Raw genomic sequence first — 19347 nt, forward strand, 5'->3', positions numbered from 1 at the left:
ACAAAGAAACAAGAAGCGTCAGGATAAGCTAGGCAATAGGCATGCTTGGCTATACGCCTATACCGATACCGTCGTCCTGTTCCGCCGTGCTCAATGCTTCAAGGCTGAGACGAGACGTCTGGTTGTTCATCATTAAAAAAAGGGCCTGTTTAGTTACCTCCAATTCCAAACTTTGACACTATACAAAAAGAAGATTCTCCGTCACATCAAACTTGCGGTACATGTATAGAGTACTAAATATTGACGAAATCAAAAACTAATTGCACAGTTTAGTTGTACTTTACGAGACGAACGTTTTGAGCCTAATTAGTCAATGATGGGACAATTATTACCAAATAAAAACAAAACGCTACAGTGCGCTACAGTGGTCCGGAATTCAGTCGGCCCCAACTTTGCAAGGAACTAAACGTGGCCAAAGAAGAAGATGAAACTTCTGTAGCTCTGTTGCTTGGACGCAATGCCACGCCTTTCCTCGCGGCAATCTCGGCTCATCGCTGTTCTCCGTGCCCTGCGCCACCCAGGAGAGGAATCTGGCGCACCTCCCGGGCAAGCGCCCCCACCGCTGTCTCTGAACATTCTCCGGTGGTGTCGTATCGAATATTTACATACAACATTATATAATTTATTTTTTTATTAATATCCGAACACTTATACAACATTCTTCCGATACACCTTGATTATTTTAGTCACTGAACCTTACTAGACTCTGACGGTGATGCGTTATCGGCTGTGGTTGCCCGGTCGCGGAAGCAAGGACACGTTCGGTGCGCCGTTCTCACCGAGACTCTTTGCATCGTGTCGTGTGGATGCCACTCAAAGTTTCCTCTGCTGGTGCCCACATGAATTTCCGCGGGACTCCGTTCGACTTACCCAGAAACTGACTTATTTGGTTTATTTTTTTCAGCTAAAACAATATTTTTTTCTCACATCAATTCAACCAGAACAATGTTTTTCGGTCAGTTTTAGCCAAATTTCAACAAACCGGGCCATAATCTGATGGACTGACGCCGACGTGCTTGCCGAAAGAATGTCTCGGCGTTCCTTGGAGTGTGCAACTTCTCCGGCCGGCCGGCCAGCGCGAAGCGTTTCGCGCACCGCCCGCTACAGATGGCGGAAGGAGACGTGCCGGCTGAAGCAGGGGAAGGAAACGTACACGCGGGCGGAACTGCTGATAGCAGGGGAAGGCTACGTGTCCACCAATAATCACAAAAGTACAGAGCCAAACCGATTTAAAATTCATGCTAAATTTATATTTGAAAATACACTGAAGGCCATATAGCTTCACGCCTTCATGCTGTCATGCAGTTGCATTATTAAATTTTAAAAAGGAAAGGGAGAGATAACAACGTCTTCCTTCTTGGGCTGGCATGTAGGCCCGTTCGCACATAGCTGGGCCGGAGACGGAAGGCTGGCTCGTGCATCGGGTGAGTGGGCCCGGTCGTCAGAGATCACCCTCGAACCGAACAGTGTAGCCACAGATTCTGATCCTGCTCCAGATTCTCCGCAGACAAAAACGCATCTCCAGCTACTCCGCTGGTCTGGTCAATCCAGGAGAAACTAGTCCCGTACGGGTTTTGCATGAATCACAGAAGCGAACAAGGAGAAAGCTACTGCTGGTGATAGCCCTAGGTAATCAGATTTTCGATGGTACCTTAGCAACGTATAGTTCTTTTCCAAGTTCCACCTTGCTTTACCGTTAATACCAGCAAACCACAGTCGAACAAAAGCTATGAGTACATTTAGTTGGAAGACAGACTGCAATTCGTATCAAATACTGCTTTGCTGAAGTTGACACTTGGCGCAATGGAATCAACTTCCTTGTGGAACCGAGGATATCCATCAGGCGAGAACACTAACTTCATTGCATAAAAAAAACACATGCTAAGACAGCCAGAGCCAAGCAGCTGGATTCTAGACACCTAATCAGCTGACCGGTGATCACATTCATGGTTTGCATACAGTTCACGTCTTATGTACATATTCAGCCTGTTCGCTCGTTGGTTTCAGCCAGGGCTTATCAGCCAGCCAACAGTGTTTTCCTCTCACAACAAACCAGCATCAGCCGGCTTATCAGCCCAGAAACTAACCAGCGAACAGGCCCATATGAAATAAATCTGGCAACCATCATGGATGACCATTTCTGAATTTGTTTGGACAAATCTCCATCAGGAAAACTGGAAGCAAACAAACAAAACCACAGCAAGTCAGCAACCTACTGCAAACCAAGCACGGTCTCAACTATCAGCCAACTCAGAGAGCTCCAGGTTTGAGCAGGAGTAGATTTCACTTCACATAATTGTGTAGTATTTTCGGCATTGACTTTGCTGCTGGGTGCTGACTGAAGTTACCAGCGATGCCTTTCCTGCTGGAAACCAACGGAACACTGCCTTTTAAAGCAGTCCAGTGTTGAGGCCATGTGCACAAGACAGGGAGCCAATGCTCATGGAAGGACCCATCTCTCCATGCCAATCAATCAATCATACATGGTAACATGAAGGCCATATGGGGACCATGCCCTGGACCTCTGGTTCCTTGAACAAATAAAGAAGCACACCGATCCAGCAGTATGCCAGTATGCACATGCTTTCCAGGTAGATCTGCTTTACATTCCCCAGGACCGGGAGTGGAACAAGGACAAAATATTCTACTCCCAGTAGTCTGGTCTGCTGCTGCTTTAAAAGGACCTCCAAACTGAGACAACTGATGGCGCCAAACAACTGCACTGTAAAATTGCGTAAGATCTGAAAGAGGATAGTTGATTTTGAATCAGAAACCTCATGTAACTAAAATGTACAGCCGTGACCATGTGAAGTTGAATGCTTGTATTACTGTATTATCAAAATGGTGGATACGATGCAACTGCTAAGCAGCAACACAACCCACCCGGATCTTACATTATGGAACTTTTCAAAGTCATAGAATCTACAAAATTTGGACATAACACCTATAGACAGCTTAGCAAGAGCTAAGCAAGCGAAAACAAAACTGAGAAATATAACAGCAAGACTCCTGTTCTCCATGTCAGTCTGTTTTTGTCGAAATGTTTCAAATTCCGATCTGCAGAAACATAACAAAGTGATTAGCAAAGTAAAATGTATAAAATATAATTTTGTGAACACATGCTGAAGCAACTCAAGTTGTGTGTGCATCATGATCATAAATTGGGAAAGGAAAAAAAGCAATACGATAATACTAATATACAAACCTGAGTAGAGCATTATCCAGGACCAGCTGGTTTAGTTGCGAGGAAGCAACTAGATTCCATGAGAGGATACCTTCAATTTCATTTGCCTGAAACCAAGAAATATATCATTCAATACCAAATTATCAGGTACCAATAGCTCAAGGAGAATTTAAGTATAGAAAAATACATACAATGCTATCTTTGCTGCTCTCAAGATTCTTCAGCTCTGATTTGATCTTCTCTAACAAGACATCTGTGCTATCAATATCGGCATCGAAATCCTTAAATATTTGCCCATATCTGCTGTTCAACTCCACTAGGTACCTCTCCAAGACAGAGAAGCTCACATCAAGAGATTGAACTTTCTGCATTAGCACCTTAAGAACTGTATCTCCAGGAATCCTGCCAGCCTGAAGCGTCCTTGTGTCCGAAACTGGATCATTAACACCATTCTTCGATGGATCACTGTTTAGTTTAACATCTTCTAGTTCAAATTCATCTTCATCAAGGGGTTTCTGTGAGGATTCTTTTCCTCCAGCAGGCTCCTGCAAAGGCATTTGCTCAATGGGCTCCTTTGTCTTGTCATCAGGTTCCGTTTTCTTATTCTCAACTGGAATCAAGTTTTCAAGCATCTTTTCTACAGCATCCATTCCATAAACTTCAAGCATACTGAGGGTACAGTAGAACTCAGAACCATAATGGCTGACCAAGTTCAGTTTCAAATATCTAGCCCACTTTGGCTCAAGAAAAGTGAAATTCTGAGCAAGTTTTGCATTTGCGGCAGTGAATCTTCCAAGAGTTTCCCAATTTTCTGTGGGATATGTTAGACTGCTCTGCGGTTCAAATTCTTTCGGATTGGAAGAATAATGCTCAAAATTTGCAATTGCGATTGTATCTACTAAGGTTTCTTCAGAAAGCTCTATGATGACAAACTTCCCCTCAACTGAGCAAGGATTGCGGAGGTACTTGTCTTTGTCTTTATCTAAGATATTGGAAGCACCCTTAGCCTCCTTATTGAAATCCAGGACCTTAGCCCCTTTAGATGCTGCAGCATAATTATACAACTTCCCACTAGGCTCCCTTCGGTGGATGACATGACCAGGTTGACTAGAAACACCAGGTCCCCTTTCAGCAATTGCTCTTGTCTTGAATTCATCAAGATCAGGAGGAGCAACCCGTGATAGTCTTGGTGGTCTCGGCAAATCTTCACTCTCCACCTTCTCCCCTGGTTGAAGTCCAGAATCAACATCTGACTGAGGAAGATACCCACCCTGATCTCCTGAAAGCTCAACCTGACTGTCTTTGGTTAAAGCTTCTGTGTTCTCACTCCGCACCTCATCATTGGAGCACAACTGATCTGCTTGCACCAGTGTGTCCTCTGAAAGCACAGCATTTTCGACATAATTAACACAGGTATCACCTGGCACTGCCAAATTCTCTCCATGCTCTTCCTGTACAACCAGATTAACAGGACCAAAATTCAAGGTAGGCTCGACAACAGTAAGATCTACAGCAGAGCCTCCTCCATCTGCAGAAACCAGACAACACAGATGTAATTTCCATTATTTTAAAACACAAGAGAAATTAGCAGCTTGAGGACACAACGACGTGGGGAGTTCATCAGCTAGTCTAAACAATCAACAAGGCACTCGGATCTACCAAGTTGTGACGGACTTCGATGGCGCCGCGCAGTATGATCGGCTGCCTAGAACAGCCGGGGGGCATCGGTTCGCGTGTCACGATCACCAACACGCGAGCAGCCACGCGGCTGTCTCTTCAAGACGGATTGAGAAATGGTCGGGCGAGATACAGTGGAAGAGAAGAGGGCAGTTGGCCATACCTCGTTGACCGTCGCCGTGTCCGACGAGGGAGTGGAGGAGGAGCACGGCGACCCACGAGGCGACGACGAGGGAGGCGGAGAAGCCATACAGCCGCCTCTTCCTCCCGTTAGCGGCAGCCTCCGCCACCGCGCTCTGCTCCTGCGCCGCCGCTGTCCTCCGCAGAAGGGCCCTCCGCGACCTCTGCATTCCTTCCCTGTCCCTCACGGCCTTCCCTCACATCCGCGCCAGGAAACCGCACCCTCCCGCACGACAAGGACTAGGGGGGAATCCGGCCGACCCCGAGTAGGAACGGTCGGAAATCAGAAGCGCGGCGTCCGGCGTGACGCGACGCGGGCCGGGAACCGAGGCTGCGGAGACGCGGCCGCGTGGCACCGGGCGGGGGGCGCGGGGTTTTGAAACGGCCGGAGCTCCATGAGGGGGAGAGGAAGAGGGAGGCGTTTATGGCTTTTGTGCTCTTCAGCGCGAGATCTTGTCTGCTTCGGTGCTTCGTCTTCCCGTTGGCAGTAGTCTGTTTGGCTGTGGCGTAAAAGAGTAAATTTTTACTCAAAACAGTATTTTTCTCTCACGTAAACTAACCAACAGTACAAACCAGCAACCAAATAATATTCATTGGCTGAAAAAGTACGGCTTATAAGCCAAATAAACCAGGCAAGACTCCATATCTAGGCCTAATAAAAATTACAGATTACAAGGTCCATTTAAGTCATTTTTGCAACTGGTTTTCAAATGTAGATTGTTTTGCTTTTTAAACATGTGCAAAGGGATTAAGGAAATACTAATTCAAATGACCCTAATACAATTTAGGCCCTGTTTGTTTCGTTGAAAATTTGGCTTATGCCGATTTGTTGTAGGAGGAAAACACTGTGAGAGTGATAGTGATAGTACTGTTTATTAATTTGAAACGAAGAAGAAAATGAGAAGAGGTTGAGAAAGCAAAAACAACCTACACTTTGAATCGGATTGGAGTACGGTGAAGTAGCTTCATAGTACTTCAAATGGTACCTTAGATAGATTAAAATTAAATTATCATCAGCCTGTTCGCTTGCTCGTAAACGATCGTAAATTTTCAGTCGGGAACAGCGTTTTTCTCTCACACCAAACCAGCCAGCACTAAATAATCCACGATACGATACGGCCTCCCGAACAGGCTAGTATTGGGTAAAGAACCTTGGGTTCAAATGATACCTTAAAGTCTAAGAATCAATCATTTGGTGGTATGATTATAGATTAGATTTGATCTAAATGGTACCATACTTTAGAGCAACGACAATATGTAACAAAGAGCAGTTCATATATGATTAAAATATTTCATACCAACACGTGAAGAAATTGTGAAATTTGTTAATTAATAGAGTAGTCCAACAAAGGCTACTCATAATATTATTATGGACCACTCATAACCGGCAATAAAAATATTATCATTTCCTACTTTTCTTTGTCTGCAAGGTTTTTTTTTATCTCTGGTGAGACTCTTGTTATAGACGGTTGAACATTATTATGAGAAAATAATACTCCATCCGTTCCTTAATATAAGCCATATAGATTTCTAAAGAAAATTCCAAAATATAGGTACGTATCAGCTCCCACGCCGATTAGTTTGGAAATCTTCCCACCGTACCTAGCACATGCCATAACTAATCCCTTAGATTTAGGAAACAATCTGATTAGGAGCGAGAAGATGGCCTGATTTTTCTTTTTTTCTCGGTCTCACATCTTTCCCAAACCGTGCGTTAATATTGATGCTAAAAACTATATGACTTATATTAAGGAACGGAGGGAGTACTATAATAGCTATAAACTAGTCAGGTGAGCCTATGTATACGACTATTTAGTTACATTATGGTTGCCCTTGAATTTAATTTCCTCTTTTTTTTAGAGGTATAAATTCTTGAAAGTTATATTCGGGTTTAAAAATTTTAAATCAAATTAGTAACTGTAGCGGTTTGCGTAACACATACTCCTACGTGTCACGGGGTGTGTCTCGGACTCTCGGTTGGTGCACGACGTACCAGCCAATCCAGAGCCCACACGCGTACCCGCCACGTCATCCATGACCCGAAGCGACGAGGTTCCTTTTTACGCCGCTCTTCGGCCTGTTCGCTTGTTGTTCAAACCAGTCAGCCAATAGTATTTTTCTCTCACAATAAATCAGTATTAGCTAATTAAAATCAGCCTAGAAATGAACCAGCGAACATGCCGCTTGTATCCCCAGTCCCCACAAAGTAACCTGTTAACCCGATGGGTGTCGGGTTTGTTTAAACACCAGCAACTGACGTGCGGGACCCGCGCGCACCACGCCGGCCTTACTCCTCCGTCTCCGCGTCGGTTGTCGCGCCGTTTTTCCGAATCTCCAGGCAATTATAGCCACCCGCCGCGGCGCCGGCTTCCACTTCCGCCTCGCGGCAACGGCCTGCCCTATACGCCGCCACCTGATTTGTTCGTGCTCTCGTGCGGGCGGTGCGGCATCACACAGATTCCCGCGTCCCGCCGTCGGCGACTCGGCGTCCTGCTGGTTGAGGCACGGCTGCGCGAGGAGTGCTCGTAGCCGCCCCCCGCGCCCAGATTCGGTCGCCCATGGCGAGGAACCCAGGCTGCACCGTCTTCATAGGTGAGAGCTCTCTTCACGCTCGCGATTCCTTTCCGTCGTTTATGGGTCGGTTCGTAGGATCCCACGGGGTTTTAGGATTATTCTAGTTCGAGCCACCTGCGTGGTCCACTCCAATCTAGTTGTGTGCGTTTGTTTTGGTCAGAGTCTTAGAGATTGGGTGATTTTGTGTTGTGTGCGTTTGTTTTGGTTAGAGTCTTAGAGATTGGGTGATTTTGTTAGATCTGATCTCGTGAGCAATTCAATGTATATTGCATGTTTGCTTGTTCTGCGCTCTCACCCAGCAAGCGTATACACAGGTGCTTGTAGCCTTTTGGGTTAATAGAACCCTTGCTCTTTGGGCTAATAGGTGGTTATTATGCATTGACTCAGCGGTTAGTGTTGGTCATGCATTTCTGATGCCAAATGTCGGTGTCACTAATGAGTTAATGTTCCTCGACTTTTGATTTCCCTGATTTCTGCTGTTTTGAGGCATTAGGCATTATTATACTTGTAGCATTAGGCATTACTATACTTATAATTTATCTGCTTGAAGATTCCTGGTTTTGCCACTGTTGCTGCTATGTCTATAGACTAAAGTTTCTGATTCTCTGTTTTAATGCAGGCCAATTGATTTGTTCTAAAAATTTTTATTCCTAAACATTTGGCAATGCTCCTGCTTATCCTGTTAGGTTGCTTGCCATTTTGCTTGCCCACTGATGACTGATGACTAATGTCCACATAATCAAACTGTCAGCAACTACAGGGCTTCTTCTGAATTTTAATTACTACTCCCTCCGTTTTAAATTGTAAGTCGTTCTTTTCTAGATACATAGCTTTTGCTATGCACCTAGATATACATTGTGACTAGATACATAGTAAAAACTATGTACTAGAAAAGCCAGAATGACTTATAATTTGGAATGGAGAGTAAATATTAGTGTGCTATAATAACATCATATATATGTATATTTGGACAATTGTCGTTTCAAATTATACATGTTACTGAACTAGCCTGTTATGGACATAGGGAGCTCTCCTTTTGCGCTTTTATTTGAATTTAAAACTGAGTGTCATGTGTTGGGTTGGGTGGCTTCGCTACTTATTAGAACATTATAGCTAAGATTCTGTAAGATATGTTGTCATGATCTCTGGACCATCTGGGCAGCTGTGTTGGCCCAATTAATATCTAGTATGCTTTATTAATTCTACAACTGTTTATTTTCTTAATAGGTAACTTGGATGAAAAAGTATCTGAAAGAGTCTTGTATGAGATTCTTATTCAGGCAGGCCATGTAGTAGACCTACATGTACCCAGTGACAAGGAGAGTAATAGTCGCAAAGGTTATGCTTTTGCTGAGTATGAAACCGAGGAAATTGCGCAATATGCTGTTAGGCTGTTCTCAGGACTTGTTCGGATCAATGGTAAAACGCTTAAGTTCGTGGTAGGTTTTCATTTCTATCTAGGTACATTACCTGTGTATAATATTCTGTCTACATGCATTACTTGTGTATAATATTCTGTCCACATACATTACTTGTCTATAATCGCAGGACCACTGCTTTTACCTAGGCAACTAGCTGTAGTACAATGACAGTTCTTACGTTATCTGTCATACTATTTGCAGAAATATTAAAATTTGCCTCAAGTCCCTAGTTTCTTCCGTCTCCTTCAAATCACGTGCAACTTGTTACGTAGTTATCTTTATGTCATCAAATGAAACCAGGCTCAGACATCTATTTTCTTGTTACGTTTTTGCAGATTGCTGGTCATGACAAACCGTCTTCAAATGGCAATAACTCAGTAATGCTCAATCCTGTACCCTCTTCAAATGGCAATAACCCAGTAATGCCTAAGCTCAACCCTATACCGTTACCAAAACAGACTCAAATCATGCATTGTAGTGATATGCCTGTGTCTCGTACCCCAGCATATCTGGTGGTAAACGGGAGGATTGGAGGTTATGTTTTTTCTCCCACTCCTTATCCATACGGTTTTCACCCACAAGGTGAGATACTTTCCTGAGCCTGTTAATACATGTTCCAAACTGCACAGCTATTAATGTAAACTTGATCATCATATCTCTCCTCTTTATGACCAGCTTTATCAGGTGGACCAGTACACAGCCATGGCCAGGTAAGCAACAGTATGTATGATTACAATAGGCAGGGATTTGGTTCTGTTCTGAACATTGCCCATAGAGGTCATGTTATGAATGCCTGTGCCCATGGAGCTGCAAATCAGCCAATCGTGTACCCATCCTAGGTGCAGAAGAATGTAGTATGTTGAGAGTAGGCAGGTTCCACATAGGTTCTTGACACCTCAATATTTTGGTAACGCCTACATTGTAGTACCTCGTAGTCGTATGCCCAAGCATGTAAATATGGTTATCATATCCTCTAGATCTTCAGAAGAACGCTGCATTATCCTTGAAGGCAAAAATCCTGTCCTGTTGTGTTCTCCATTGTTCCTATGTTACTTATAAAAAGAGAGTGAAGTACTCTGTTATGTTCATGCCAGCCACACTAGTGAATCTAACACATTCGGATTGGATTGCTGGAACAACAGGAAGTTCCTGAATGTAGACATATTCGGGTTGGATTGCTGGAACAACAGGAAGTTCCTGAATGTAGACATGCCCAATTAGTTTTTGTGTTGACATTGCAGACTGAAAGCGAACTAAACGGAAAAAAAACTCAGTTGCAGTCTGGCGCTTAATATTTTAATTCTTGCACTAGTTATCATGCAATGGTTGTGTGTGTCATCTTTCACTGCTAGCAAGATCTTAGTTGGCATTTGGCCTTTATTTTTTGAGTTAGGTGAGGCGGATTGATAAGATTGCGGGTGCCTGAATATATAGCCTGTTTTTATGTTTGACGAGTCTGATAGTTTCTTTTATTAGTGCAGTTCCACCTTTCATCTTATGTGTAACTCTCGTAAGTCGTACTACCTTTCATCTTATGAATAAGTGAGGTCACTGTCCGAACTACCACCAACTAGGCTTGTGCTAAGTGATGACAAGCAACCTGTCTTCTCGCCGTTGCTTCACTAACCATAGCATTCCATTACTCTGTTTCGAACCTACTAGCCTACCAGCATCCTCGTAAGGAAAAAAACGAGATGGTAACTGAGGGCATACCACTTTTTTTAGACGACGTGTATCGCACTGAGGCACTTTTTAACTCACCTGACCCAAAACTGTTTTATTCTGGAACGAGAACTGTCTACAGCAGAAACTACACACTATCATCGTTTTGGGCACCTTGGAGGCTTCTCCAAGGTCAGAACGACACTTCAAGCCATGAATCAGAATGGCATTCCTCTCCTCAAGTAAAGTTTACTTGTATGCACCCCAGCTCCTCTACTGACCCAGCACCTAGGGCTTCGTTGCTTCTCTCCTTGTGTATTCCTTGGCCACCAGAGCACATATCATCTCTGTCGGTCTATCCTATACTCCTTTCCGGTGCGGCTGAAACCATTTCTGCATAAGTAATGCAACTCCCGGTTGCAGCAGCTTTCTTCTGCACCGTTTCTGCCCCTAACCTTTTTGCGTCGCAGCAGCAGCCTTTGCACCCCGGACCGATTTGAAGCTGTCCTCTTTACAGCCTCAGCGAACAAGAGCACCTGTTCGTCAGCCTCGACTGAGCGTGCACGACCTCGCACCGATCAGACACACCGGTCGTGTGCCGATGGAGGCGGAGGCCGACGGGATGCAGGAAGCCACCGCAGGCGCAGGAGACGCCGGCGTGGACGATGTCTTCTTCTGTGTCACCGCGACGTCCAGGGGCAACAGGAAGAACATCTCCTGCTTCCATACCAACGCAGTCGGCGAGGGCGCCAAGTCGGCCCTCGCGCTCGCCGCGCTCTGCCTCGACCACGCCCCCGAGCACCACCGTTGGCACCACCACACCGTCGACGGGGCGAGGACGTTCGCGTTCCTCTCGGCCGACGACGGCTGCACGTACTTCGCCGCGGCCGACCCAACTCCTGGCGCCGCCGAGGTGGTCCGGTTCCTGGAGCGCGTCCGCGACGCGTGCGACGCCGCGCCCAGGAAGCGCCTGCGCGACGAAGCGGTGGCCCCCGTCGCGCGCCAATTCGCGAGGACGCTGCTGCGGACCGCGGCGGGTCCGAGCTCCGGCGTGGCGGACGCGGAGCTTCCAGGAGCATCGCTGCAAGATCAGGAGCCGTCCACGCCGCTGGCGCCGGCCTGCGAGAAGGACGAGGACCACCAGCGGGCTGGAGAGCGACGTCGCGCCTTGCAACCGAGGGAAAGCGCGCTTACGGGGTGGCGCCACGCGGCGGTCGTGATCGTCGTGGATGTGGTGCTGTGCCTGGTGCTGTTCGCCGTGTGGATAGGGGTGTGTAAAGGCTTTAGGTGTCTGACGCGATGAATCGCTCAAGCGTATGCAATTGTAATCACAAATATCACATCCATGCTGTGCATGGTTTGCGTTCTTTGTGTTTGCTTGTCAAATATCACGTCTACAATTTGTAAAAGATCGATTTAGAAACGAAGACTCATGCCTTCAACAATGCACGCATTCATCACTCGAGCCGGGACTCAGCCCTGCACGTTTGCAAAATGCAGAAAAGTTGCAAGTTCATGCATGGCAAGCATCACATGTTCTTCGACAAAATCCGATGCACGCATGTGAAGTAACTCCAAAACAGAGATGTGGTAAATCAGTGCCTTCTGATTTCTGAAATACGACTCAACCTAGGTTTGTCTTAAATAAAATTATTTCAACTTTACTCCCTACAATCACAAGGTGAACCCCGGCACGGGACATGTGACATGTCACCCGAATTGTGTCCACCGTTGGATTTTGAGATCAACAGTCATGGTTGCTCCCACCGATTCCTACAGTGCCTGCCTTGAAATTTCTGCTCCCACCGTGTCCGCTGCCTCTCGTCACCTCTCGAAGCCTCCCATCGTACCGTAAAAAAAGGAAAGCAAACCCCGTCTCCCTCGACCTCTCCGCGACGCTCGCCGCCCCCTTCCAGCGATGCACCGCACGCACGCGCCGCCCCCTTCCAGCCCTTCCTCTCCCTCTCCCTCTCTCCCGACGCGGCGAGGCCCTCCTCCTCCTCCCCTCGCGTCGCCGCATGCCGGGCGGGCCAACGCTGCCGGCTCACCGCGCGAGGCCCTGGCGGACCTACAGCGCGACGCCGCGTGTGGCCACCGGCTGTGGCCGTCCTGCCCACGGCGCAGCGCGACCGGGCCCTGCTGGTGGCCGCCGGCGTCGCTGCGACCCGGTGCTTCCTCCTCCCGCAGCGCCGCGTGTCATCCTGACGAAACCCTAACTTCTTGTGCTCCACGTCGCGACCGCCCAGCGCCGGTACCACCCCTGGTGGCAGCGCCCTGCGTGGAGACGATCCCTAAATTTGTTTGCTTCCTTCTCTCAGATCCCTACAGCAGTACGTGTGATGACAGTGATCCCTACAGCAGCCTGCGCGTCAAGCTGGCCCTAAATCTGGATCAGCATCTCATCCGAATTGTCTTATCCATGCTACTGATTTATGCTGAGCATATGCCATTACCGATGATGTAGCCATTCCAATTTTACCATATGTCAATGCCTGTGGTGTACCATGCCTATGCTACTCATTTGTGTATTTAGTCCTCATGATATGCCATTGTCGAGTCATTGCTGATGGTGTATTGGGAAAATAATTTTACCATAACAGTGCCTGTGAGGATAAGTCTGACCATATTTCGATGCCATTACTATTTGCCAAATTTTTTTGTCGAACATATTTCACTGACAGTCAGAATATGCCATATGAGAATACACAATTATGATTATCATGTGTGTAGAACTTCTTAAGATGTTCATCTGCTAGCCAAAGAACTAGGCCGCAAAGCAATTGGGCAACTCTGTACATTGTTGAAACCCGTTTTTTCTTCCCTACAAAATCAGTTTCATGATTTACATGGATAATGAGTCTTCATTGTTTCTGTTCAGTAAGAACTGCATCTTTGCTCAGCCCTCAAATGGAACCTTGTCCTATTTACATGGATAATGATCTCTGTTAGTTTCACATGTCTAAATTCAATCCTAGACTGATCCTATTGCGTGCCTTTAATTATATGCCGTCACCAATAAGAGGTGTTTCCAAAGTCTGTGCTTTTAGCACCAGCTTCTGATATAAGATCACACTCCCAAGGACAAGGTCTTGTCCGTTTGTGGATTCCATTTCTTATACTTAATCTTCTTTTTGGTGCAGATCCTTCATGACATTTTGCCATTCTTCCAAACTATTTTCATGTTAAATTCTAGGTTCGACATATAATTTTTGGTACATTCTACTAATCTTTGTTACTGACATTATTCACGGTACTGCCACTAAAGCATTCTGTGAAATTAAGTGGAGGTGCTGTTTTCTACCCTATTGGCCATTCAGGTGAAAGGTCCTAATGGCTAGAGGGGGGTGAATAGTCTATAAAAATTTCTACAACAACACTAAACAAAATGGTTAGACAATTATGAGGCAAAGCAAATATTGCGCTAGCCGACTAAAATACAAGCCACCTACCACAATTCTAGTCTATATGATCTTTAGGCACACAAAGGCCACACTACACTAAGTTAGTGAGCTCTCAATGACTAACTAAAAAGACTCATTAACCACTAGGTACAACACAAGCTAGCTCTCAAAACTAATTATACTAAAGAGCTTAGCTACACTATGAATGTAAATACACAAGTGGTTGAGATGTTTATACCGCCGTGTAGAGAGGTGTGCCAATCACAAGATGAAGCCAATCAATTACAATAGAGTCCCGGTGACAAGAGGTGACACAATGATTTTTCACTGAGGTTCACTTACTTGCCGCCAAGCTGCTCCCCGTTGTGGCGATACACTTATTTGGAGGTTCACGTGCTAATTGGCATCACATGCCAAACCCTCAATAGGGTGCCGTACAACCAACACAAGATGAGGGTCACACAAGCCACGAACAATCTACTAGAGTATATTTTGGCTCTCCGCCGAGGAAAGGTCAAGAACCTCTTACAATCACCATGATCGGAGCCGAAGACAAGTACCTTCCTTCGCTTGACGATCCTCGCTACACCAAGCCGTCTAGATAGCGGCAACCACCAGGAGTAACAAGCGAAATCTGCAGTGAAACACGAATACCAAGTGCCTCTAGATGCAATCACTCAAGCAATGCACTTGGATTCACTCTCAATCTCACAAAGATGATCAATCTATGATGGAGATGAGTGGGAGGGCTTTGACTAAGCTCATAAGGTTGTTATGTCAATACAAAATGGCCAAGAGAGAGAGGCTTGAGCCGGCCATGGGGCTTAAATAGAGGCCCCCTCGAAATAGAGCCGTTGGGCTCTCACTGCAGCCCAACTCAGGGCGACCAGACGCACCGGCCCCAGCGTTCGGTCACTGATCGCCGTCCACATGTCCCCTGCGTTCAACCTCGCGTGTACGATTTCAATGGTCAACTCGCTTCCTCGCGCGTGTTAAAGAACGACCGGACGCACCACAGTTCAGGACCGGACGTGCCGGTGCTCGCTTCATTCTGCGCGCGCCCAAGCCTTCACCCTATGACCGAACACGCAGCTCACCGCCACTGTGCAGCGTCAGGTCGACTCCAGAGAGGTTCCAAAGAGGCAAAACCATGACATGACGCGCTCAGCGTCCGGTCCTCTCTAGTCAGCTCCTCCATGTTGCGTCAGCGTATGTCAGCAGGGACCGGACTCACCTGCCTGAGCGTCGGTCACTTCTTGACCTGCGTCCGGTCACTGTTTCACAGTGACAATCACATCCTTCACTTCACCAACTTCTCCACCCTTGCTCAAATATGCCAACCACCAAGTGTATCACTTTGTGCACATATGTTAGCATATTTTTACAAACATTTTCAAGGGTGTTAGCACTCCACTAGATCTAAATGCATATGCAATGAGTTATAACATCTAGTGACACTTTAATAATCGCATTTCGATACGAGTTTCACCCCTCTTAATAGTACGACTATCCATTCTAAATGTGATCACACTCACTAAGTGTCTTGATCACCAAACCAAAAAGATCCTATCAAATTTCAACTTTGCCTTGAGCTTTTTATTTTTCTCTTTCTTCTTTTCCAAGTCTAAGCACTTGATCATCACCATGGTCACACCATCATCATGATCTTCATCATTGCTCCGCCACTTGGAATAGTGCTACTTATCTCATGATCACTTTGATAAACTAGATTAGCACTTAGGGTTTCATCAATTCACCAAAACCAAACTAAAGCTTTCACCAGGTGAGTAAACAAGTCTTTTAGTTTCATTTTTCCTTCCCTGTAATGTTATGTTACATGTTCTTTTTGAGTAAAATGTCAGATTCTTTGCCTTGCCATTATAGTCGCCACAAAGTATATACATAGGTCTAGTGTGTTGCGTAAACTTTTTGCAAGTACTACTTTATATCAGTTTATTGGGATCAATTGTTGATGGTGAAGTATCTCGGTATACTTTAGGCTTATTTGTGTTTATGGTTACCTATCTGTAACTTTGACAGTGCATTGTCTTTGCTATGTCAGTTTGGTTATAAAACCGGGGTGAATTAACAAAACCTCCTACAAGATTCAGAACCTCTGACCCTTGTTTCTCTACTAGGTATTGACTGATATGTAATATATGCTTCAATATTTTCTGGATGTGAATATATTGTCAGGAATTTCTACAAGTACAACTTCTGTCAGTTCAACCATTTGTTTCTGAAAGTTATCTAAAAGCACCTTTTTTCCTGTATCACATGACACATGAGAGTTCATGATTAGTGTTGATTGTAGCCATGCTACTTTATCTGCACATAGGTAGGTCTTTTTTGGCTACCTAACTTTAGTTGTATAATAACTTAAGTGCATGGTAAATCTGCAGCTGCCATCGTCAACTAGAGACTACATGGATTAATGGGCTGTGTGGAAATATCAATGCAAACGCTAGCGGTCCTCAAATTTGTATGTGCCACTGCATAACTCATTTACTTGATTAGTAAGCATGCGACCTGTTGACGCCGTTTTTTGCACGTGTCAAAATGATCAGAGTGGGCTAATCGGCAAGAGGAAAGTTACTGTATACGCTGACAGTCGATGAAAATCAGCTTGTAAAGATGGTTGCCGATGAATGGTGGTGATCGATGGAAAGGTTGATTTAGACTCGGGCGTTGTCGATAAGGTTGGAGATGTTATTGTCGATGCCGATGAAGGAAGGCTTGAAAACTACTGCCGATGAAACAGGAAGTATGCCGATGGAAAGGAGGTCGGTGAGAATTCCATCGTAATTGAGGCGGACAGGGAAATAGATAGGAGTTGATTTCCTTTTCTATATTTGTTATAGTATGATTCATGTAAGAGTCACGTTTTTCCTTAGATATGGACTTGATGTCTTAGTCGTATTTGGTTATGTCTCTTTAGATCAGGATATAAATATAGATTGAGGGGCAATGTAATATATATCAATCAATATCAAAACCAATTTTTACTCCTATTTGCATTTACTTACTTTTCGGCGACTTCGTCAATTTGCATATTTTTTCCTTTTTACGAGTTCTCATTGATTCGGCAAGTTGCATCGCTTCAGTGCGACCTTCGGCGATTCTCGAGTTCCGCGTGAGTACCTCTTGGCCGTGACTTCCGGGCGTATTGCTGTTGTCAGGACCAAAGTGCTCGTATCTTCATCCTTGTCGATTAACAGGTCAAATCGACTAGCACGCTTTGGATATCGATTCGGGTATTAGCCCTTTGTGTTTGTAGATCCACTTTTGCATCAACACATCTTTTGGCACGTTCGGTGGGACAAATCAATCTGATCAATATGTTCAATCCCAAGATCGATTCAGGGAACATTATCGCGGTATCAGAAGAAGATCTTAAGGAAGAGCAGAGGCAGGCTATGGAAAAGGCTGTAGAAGAATACATGCAGCTTTGTCTGAAATCGTTTAGCCTGAACAAGAGTGGACAAGTCATCCAGAAGCAAGATTTGCCGTTGCCTCGGTAGGTTACCTTTGACTCCAATCCTGGTAAACTTCAAGAGATGGTTAATTCTACAGTAAATCATGCTTTGATTAATCATTCCAATGTGCTATCCAATACTGTTCATAATGCTGTGGTTCAAACTCTCAAAGAAGGACAAGCGTCACCGCATTACGTTGGGCCTGCCTATCACCAACTAGAGCCGGCATCTGTCAATACTCCATCGGCTCCCTCGGCCGTTGTGGGTATAGAAGTTACTTCTCCTCCAATATCGGCAGGCTTACCTAATATTCAATCTACACCGATATGATCAGATCTGGTACTACCAGGAGGACGAGTTTGGCTTAATACAGATCTATCGGCATCAGCTATGTCAGGCCCTGTGTCTTAGAATAGCCAGATTCCTGCTAATTGGTGGGGTATGGTATGCCTCTGGAGTCATCTGCTTTCAATCCTGGGTTACCTCAAGTGTTTGATGCAGTAGGAAAAGCTCCTATACCATCGGCTGTTTCGCCGATGGCTCAAGTGCCTCAATATGCCACAGCAACTACTGTGCAACCAACTCCAGGAGGTTTCTAGATGCCTTTGGTTCAAACACCCAATTCAAGTCCATCGGCAAGCTTACTGCCGATGCAGCAGAAAGCCCCTGCTATGAGTCAAACTGGGGTTCAGTTCATGCCTCAAGCTGGTTATAATTATCCAACAATGTCAGCAAATTACCAGCCATCGGTAAGTTTTGTACCGATGAGTTCTAATAATGGTTGGTCAGGACAGTTACCTGTTCAACATATAGTTTAGCAAAATCAGCAGGTTGTAGGGATTCAACAAGGTCATATGCAAGCTGGTTTCCAGAATCAAGCATCGGCAGCTCAGCCGATGAATCCTTTCCAACAGGTTAATGGACCACAAGTAACGGCAAATATGCCGATTGCTGGAGATCGTGGGCCACAAAGATATGTGGAGGGATATCAGCAGGCACCTCCTGTAGAAATTCAGCCAGTTCATCAGTAGGAGGCTGATGCTTTTTGGGCCGATAAGATAGCAGAAATTATGAAGGATCAGTTTGGGATAAAGCCCAAGGTCAATACTTATTCTTATCGGACTCCATACCCTCCTGCATATGATTTAATTCCTCTCCCAAATCGGTATAAGGTACCAGATTTCACTAAATTCTCTAGGCAAGATGATACATCAACAATGGAACACATCAATCGCTTCATTATTCAATGTGGAGAGGCAGCTAGCAGAGATGAATTAAGAGTTCGATTATTTTCACCATCCTTGTCTAGATTGGCATTTACATGGTTCATTTCATTACCACCAAATTCTATTATTACTTGGGTTGATCTAGAAAAACAATTTCATAAGTATTTCTTTGCTGGAATCCATGAAAAGAAGCTTACCGATTTAGTAAAATTGAGACAGCATAATGATGAATCGGTAGAAAGCTTTGTGCAAAGGCTACGAGATATAAAAAATAAGTGCTACAGCCTGGTGCTGGATGATCGACAGCTTGCCGATCTGGCTTTCCAAGGGTTATTGCCACATCTTAAAGACAGATATGCTTCTCAGGAGTTTGAAAGCCTCAGTCATCTTGTGCAAAGGATCTCTGATTAAGATACTAGGGTTTTTGAACCTAAAAAGAATTGGAGTAAAAAGTATTATTTGTTGAAGAAGTAGGAGATTCTGATTCTGATGAAGAACCAGTTATCGGCTTAGCTGAGTGGGTTAAGAATAAAAAGCCGATATCTT

The 19347-nt window shown here is 45.1% G+C and overlaps 3 protein-coding genes across 3 annotated transcripts; 2 read left to right on the forward strand and 1 right to left on the reverse strand.

The window, feature by feature from the left end:
• Nucleotides 1-1709: 1709 nt before the first annotated feature.
• Nucleotides 1710-5492, reverse strand: LOC136453727 (SUN domain-containing protein 4-like). Its single transcript, XM_066454284.1, has 4 exons — nucleotides 5025-5492; nucleotides 3376-4712; nucleotides 3206-3291; nucleotides 1710-3057 (listed from the first exon to the last, which is right to left on the reverse strand). Exons 1-4 carry the CDS (start codon nucleotides 5209-5211, stop codon nucleotides 2826-2828), a joined length of 1842 nt encoding a protein of 613 aa, XP_066310381.1. The 5' UTR covers nucleotides 5212-5492; the 3' UTR covers nucleotides 1710-2825.
• Nucleotides 5493-7434: 1942 nt separating this feature from the next.
• On the forward strand, nucleotides 7435-11012 carry LOC136453729 (uncharacterized). Its single transcript, XM_066454286.1, has 4 exons — nucleotides 7435-7633; nucleotides 8843-9054; nucleotides 9372-9618; nucleotides 9712-11012. Exons 1-4 carry the CDS (start codon nucleotides 7600-7602, stop codon nucleotides 9873-9875), a joined length of 657 nt encoding a protein of 218 aa, XP_066310383.1. The 5' UTR covers nucleotides 7435-7599; the 3' UTR covers nucleotides 9876-11012.
• Nucleotides 11013-11191: 179 nt separating this feature from the next.
• On the forward strand, nucleotides 11192-12135 carry LOC136453728 (phytolongin Phyl1.1-like). The gene has a single exon (XM_066454285.1). The coding sequence runs from the start codon at nucleotides 11300-11302 to the stop codon at nucleotides 11999-12001; it is 702 nt and encodes a 233-aa protein (XP_066310382.1). The 5' UTR covers nucleotides 11192-11299; the 3' UTR covers nucleotides 12002-12135.
• Nucleotides 12136-19347: the final 7212 nt, after the last annotated feature.

This window comes from Miscanthus floridulus, chromosome 5, assembly GCF_019320115.1.
Source record: "Miscanthus floridulus cultivar M001 chromosome 5, ASM1932011v1, whole genome shotgun sequence".
Classification (NCBI taxonomy): Eukaryota; Viridiplantae; Streptophyta; class Magnoliopsida; order Poales; family Poaceae; genus Miscanthus; species Miscanthus floridulus.

Bases quoted from the DNA above. Each gene is read 5' to 3' on its own strand.
- LOC136453727 (XM_066454284.1), bottom strand. From the start codon at position 5,211: ATGCAGAGGTCGCGGAGGGCCCTTCTGCGGAGGACAGCGGCGGCGCAG. The intron at 4,713-5,024 runs GTATGGCCAACT...TGGTTTCTGCAG, and splicing joins ACACGGCGACGGTCAACGAG to ATGGAGGAGGCTCTGCTGTA. The intron at 3,058-3,205 runs GTTTGTATATTA...ATGTTTCTGCAG, and splicing joins CTGGATAATGCTCTACTCAG to ATCGGAATTTGAAACATTTC.
- LOC136453729 (XM_066454286.1), top strand. From the start codon at position 7,600: ATGGCGAGGAACCCAGGCTGCACCGTCTTCATAG. The intron at 7,634-8,842 runs GTGAGAGCTCTC...TTTTCTTAATAG, and splicing joins AGGCTGCACCGTCTTCATAG to GTAACTTGGATGAAAAAGTA. The intron at 9,619-9,711 runs GTGAGATACTTT...CTTTATGACCAG, and splicing joins ATACGGTTTTCACCCACAAG to CTTTATCAGGTGGACCAGTA.
- LOC136453728 (XM_066454285.1), top strand. From the start codon at position 11,300: ATGGAGGCGGAGGCCGACGGGATGCAGGAAGCCACCGCAGGCGCAGGA.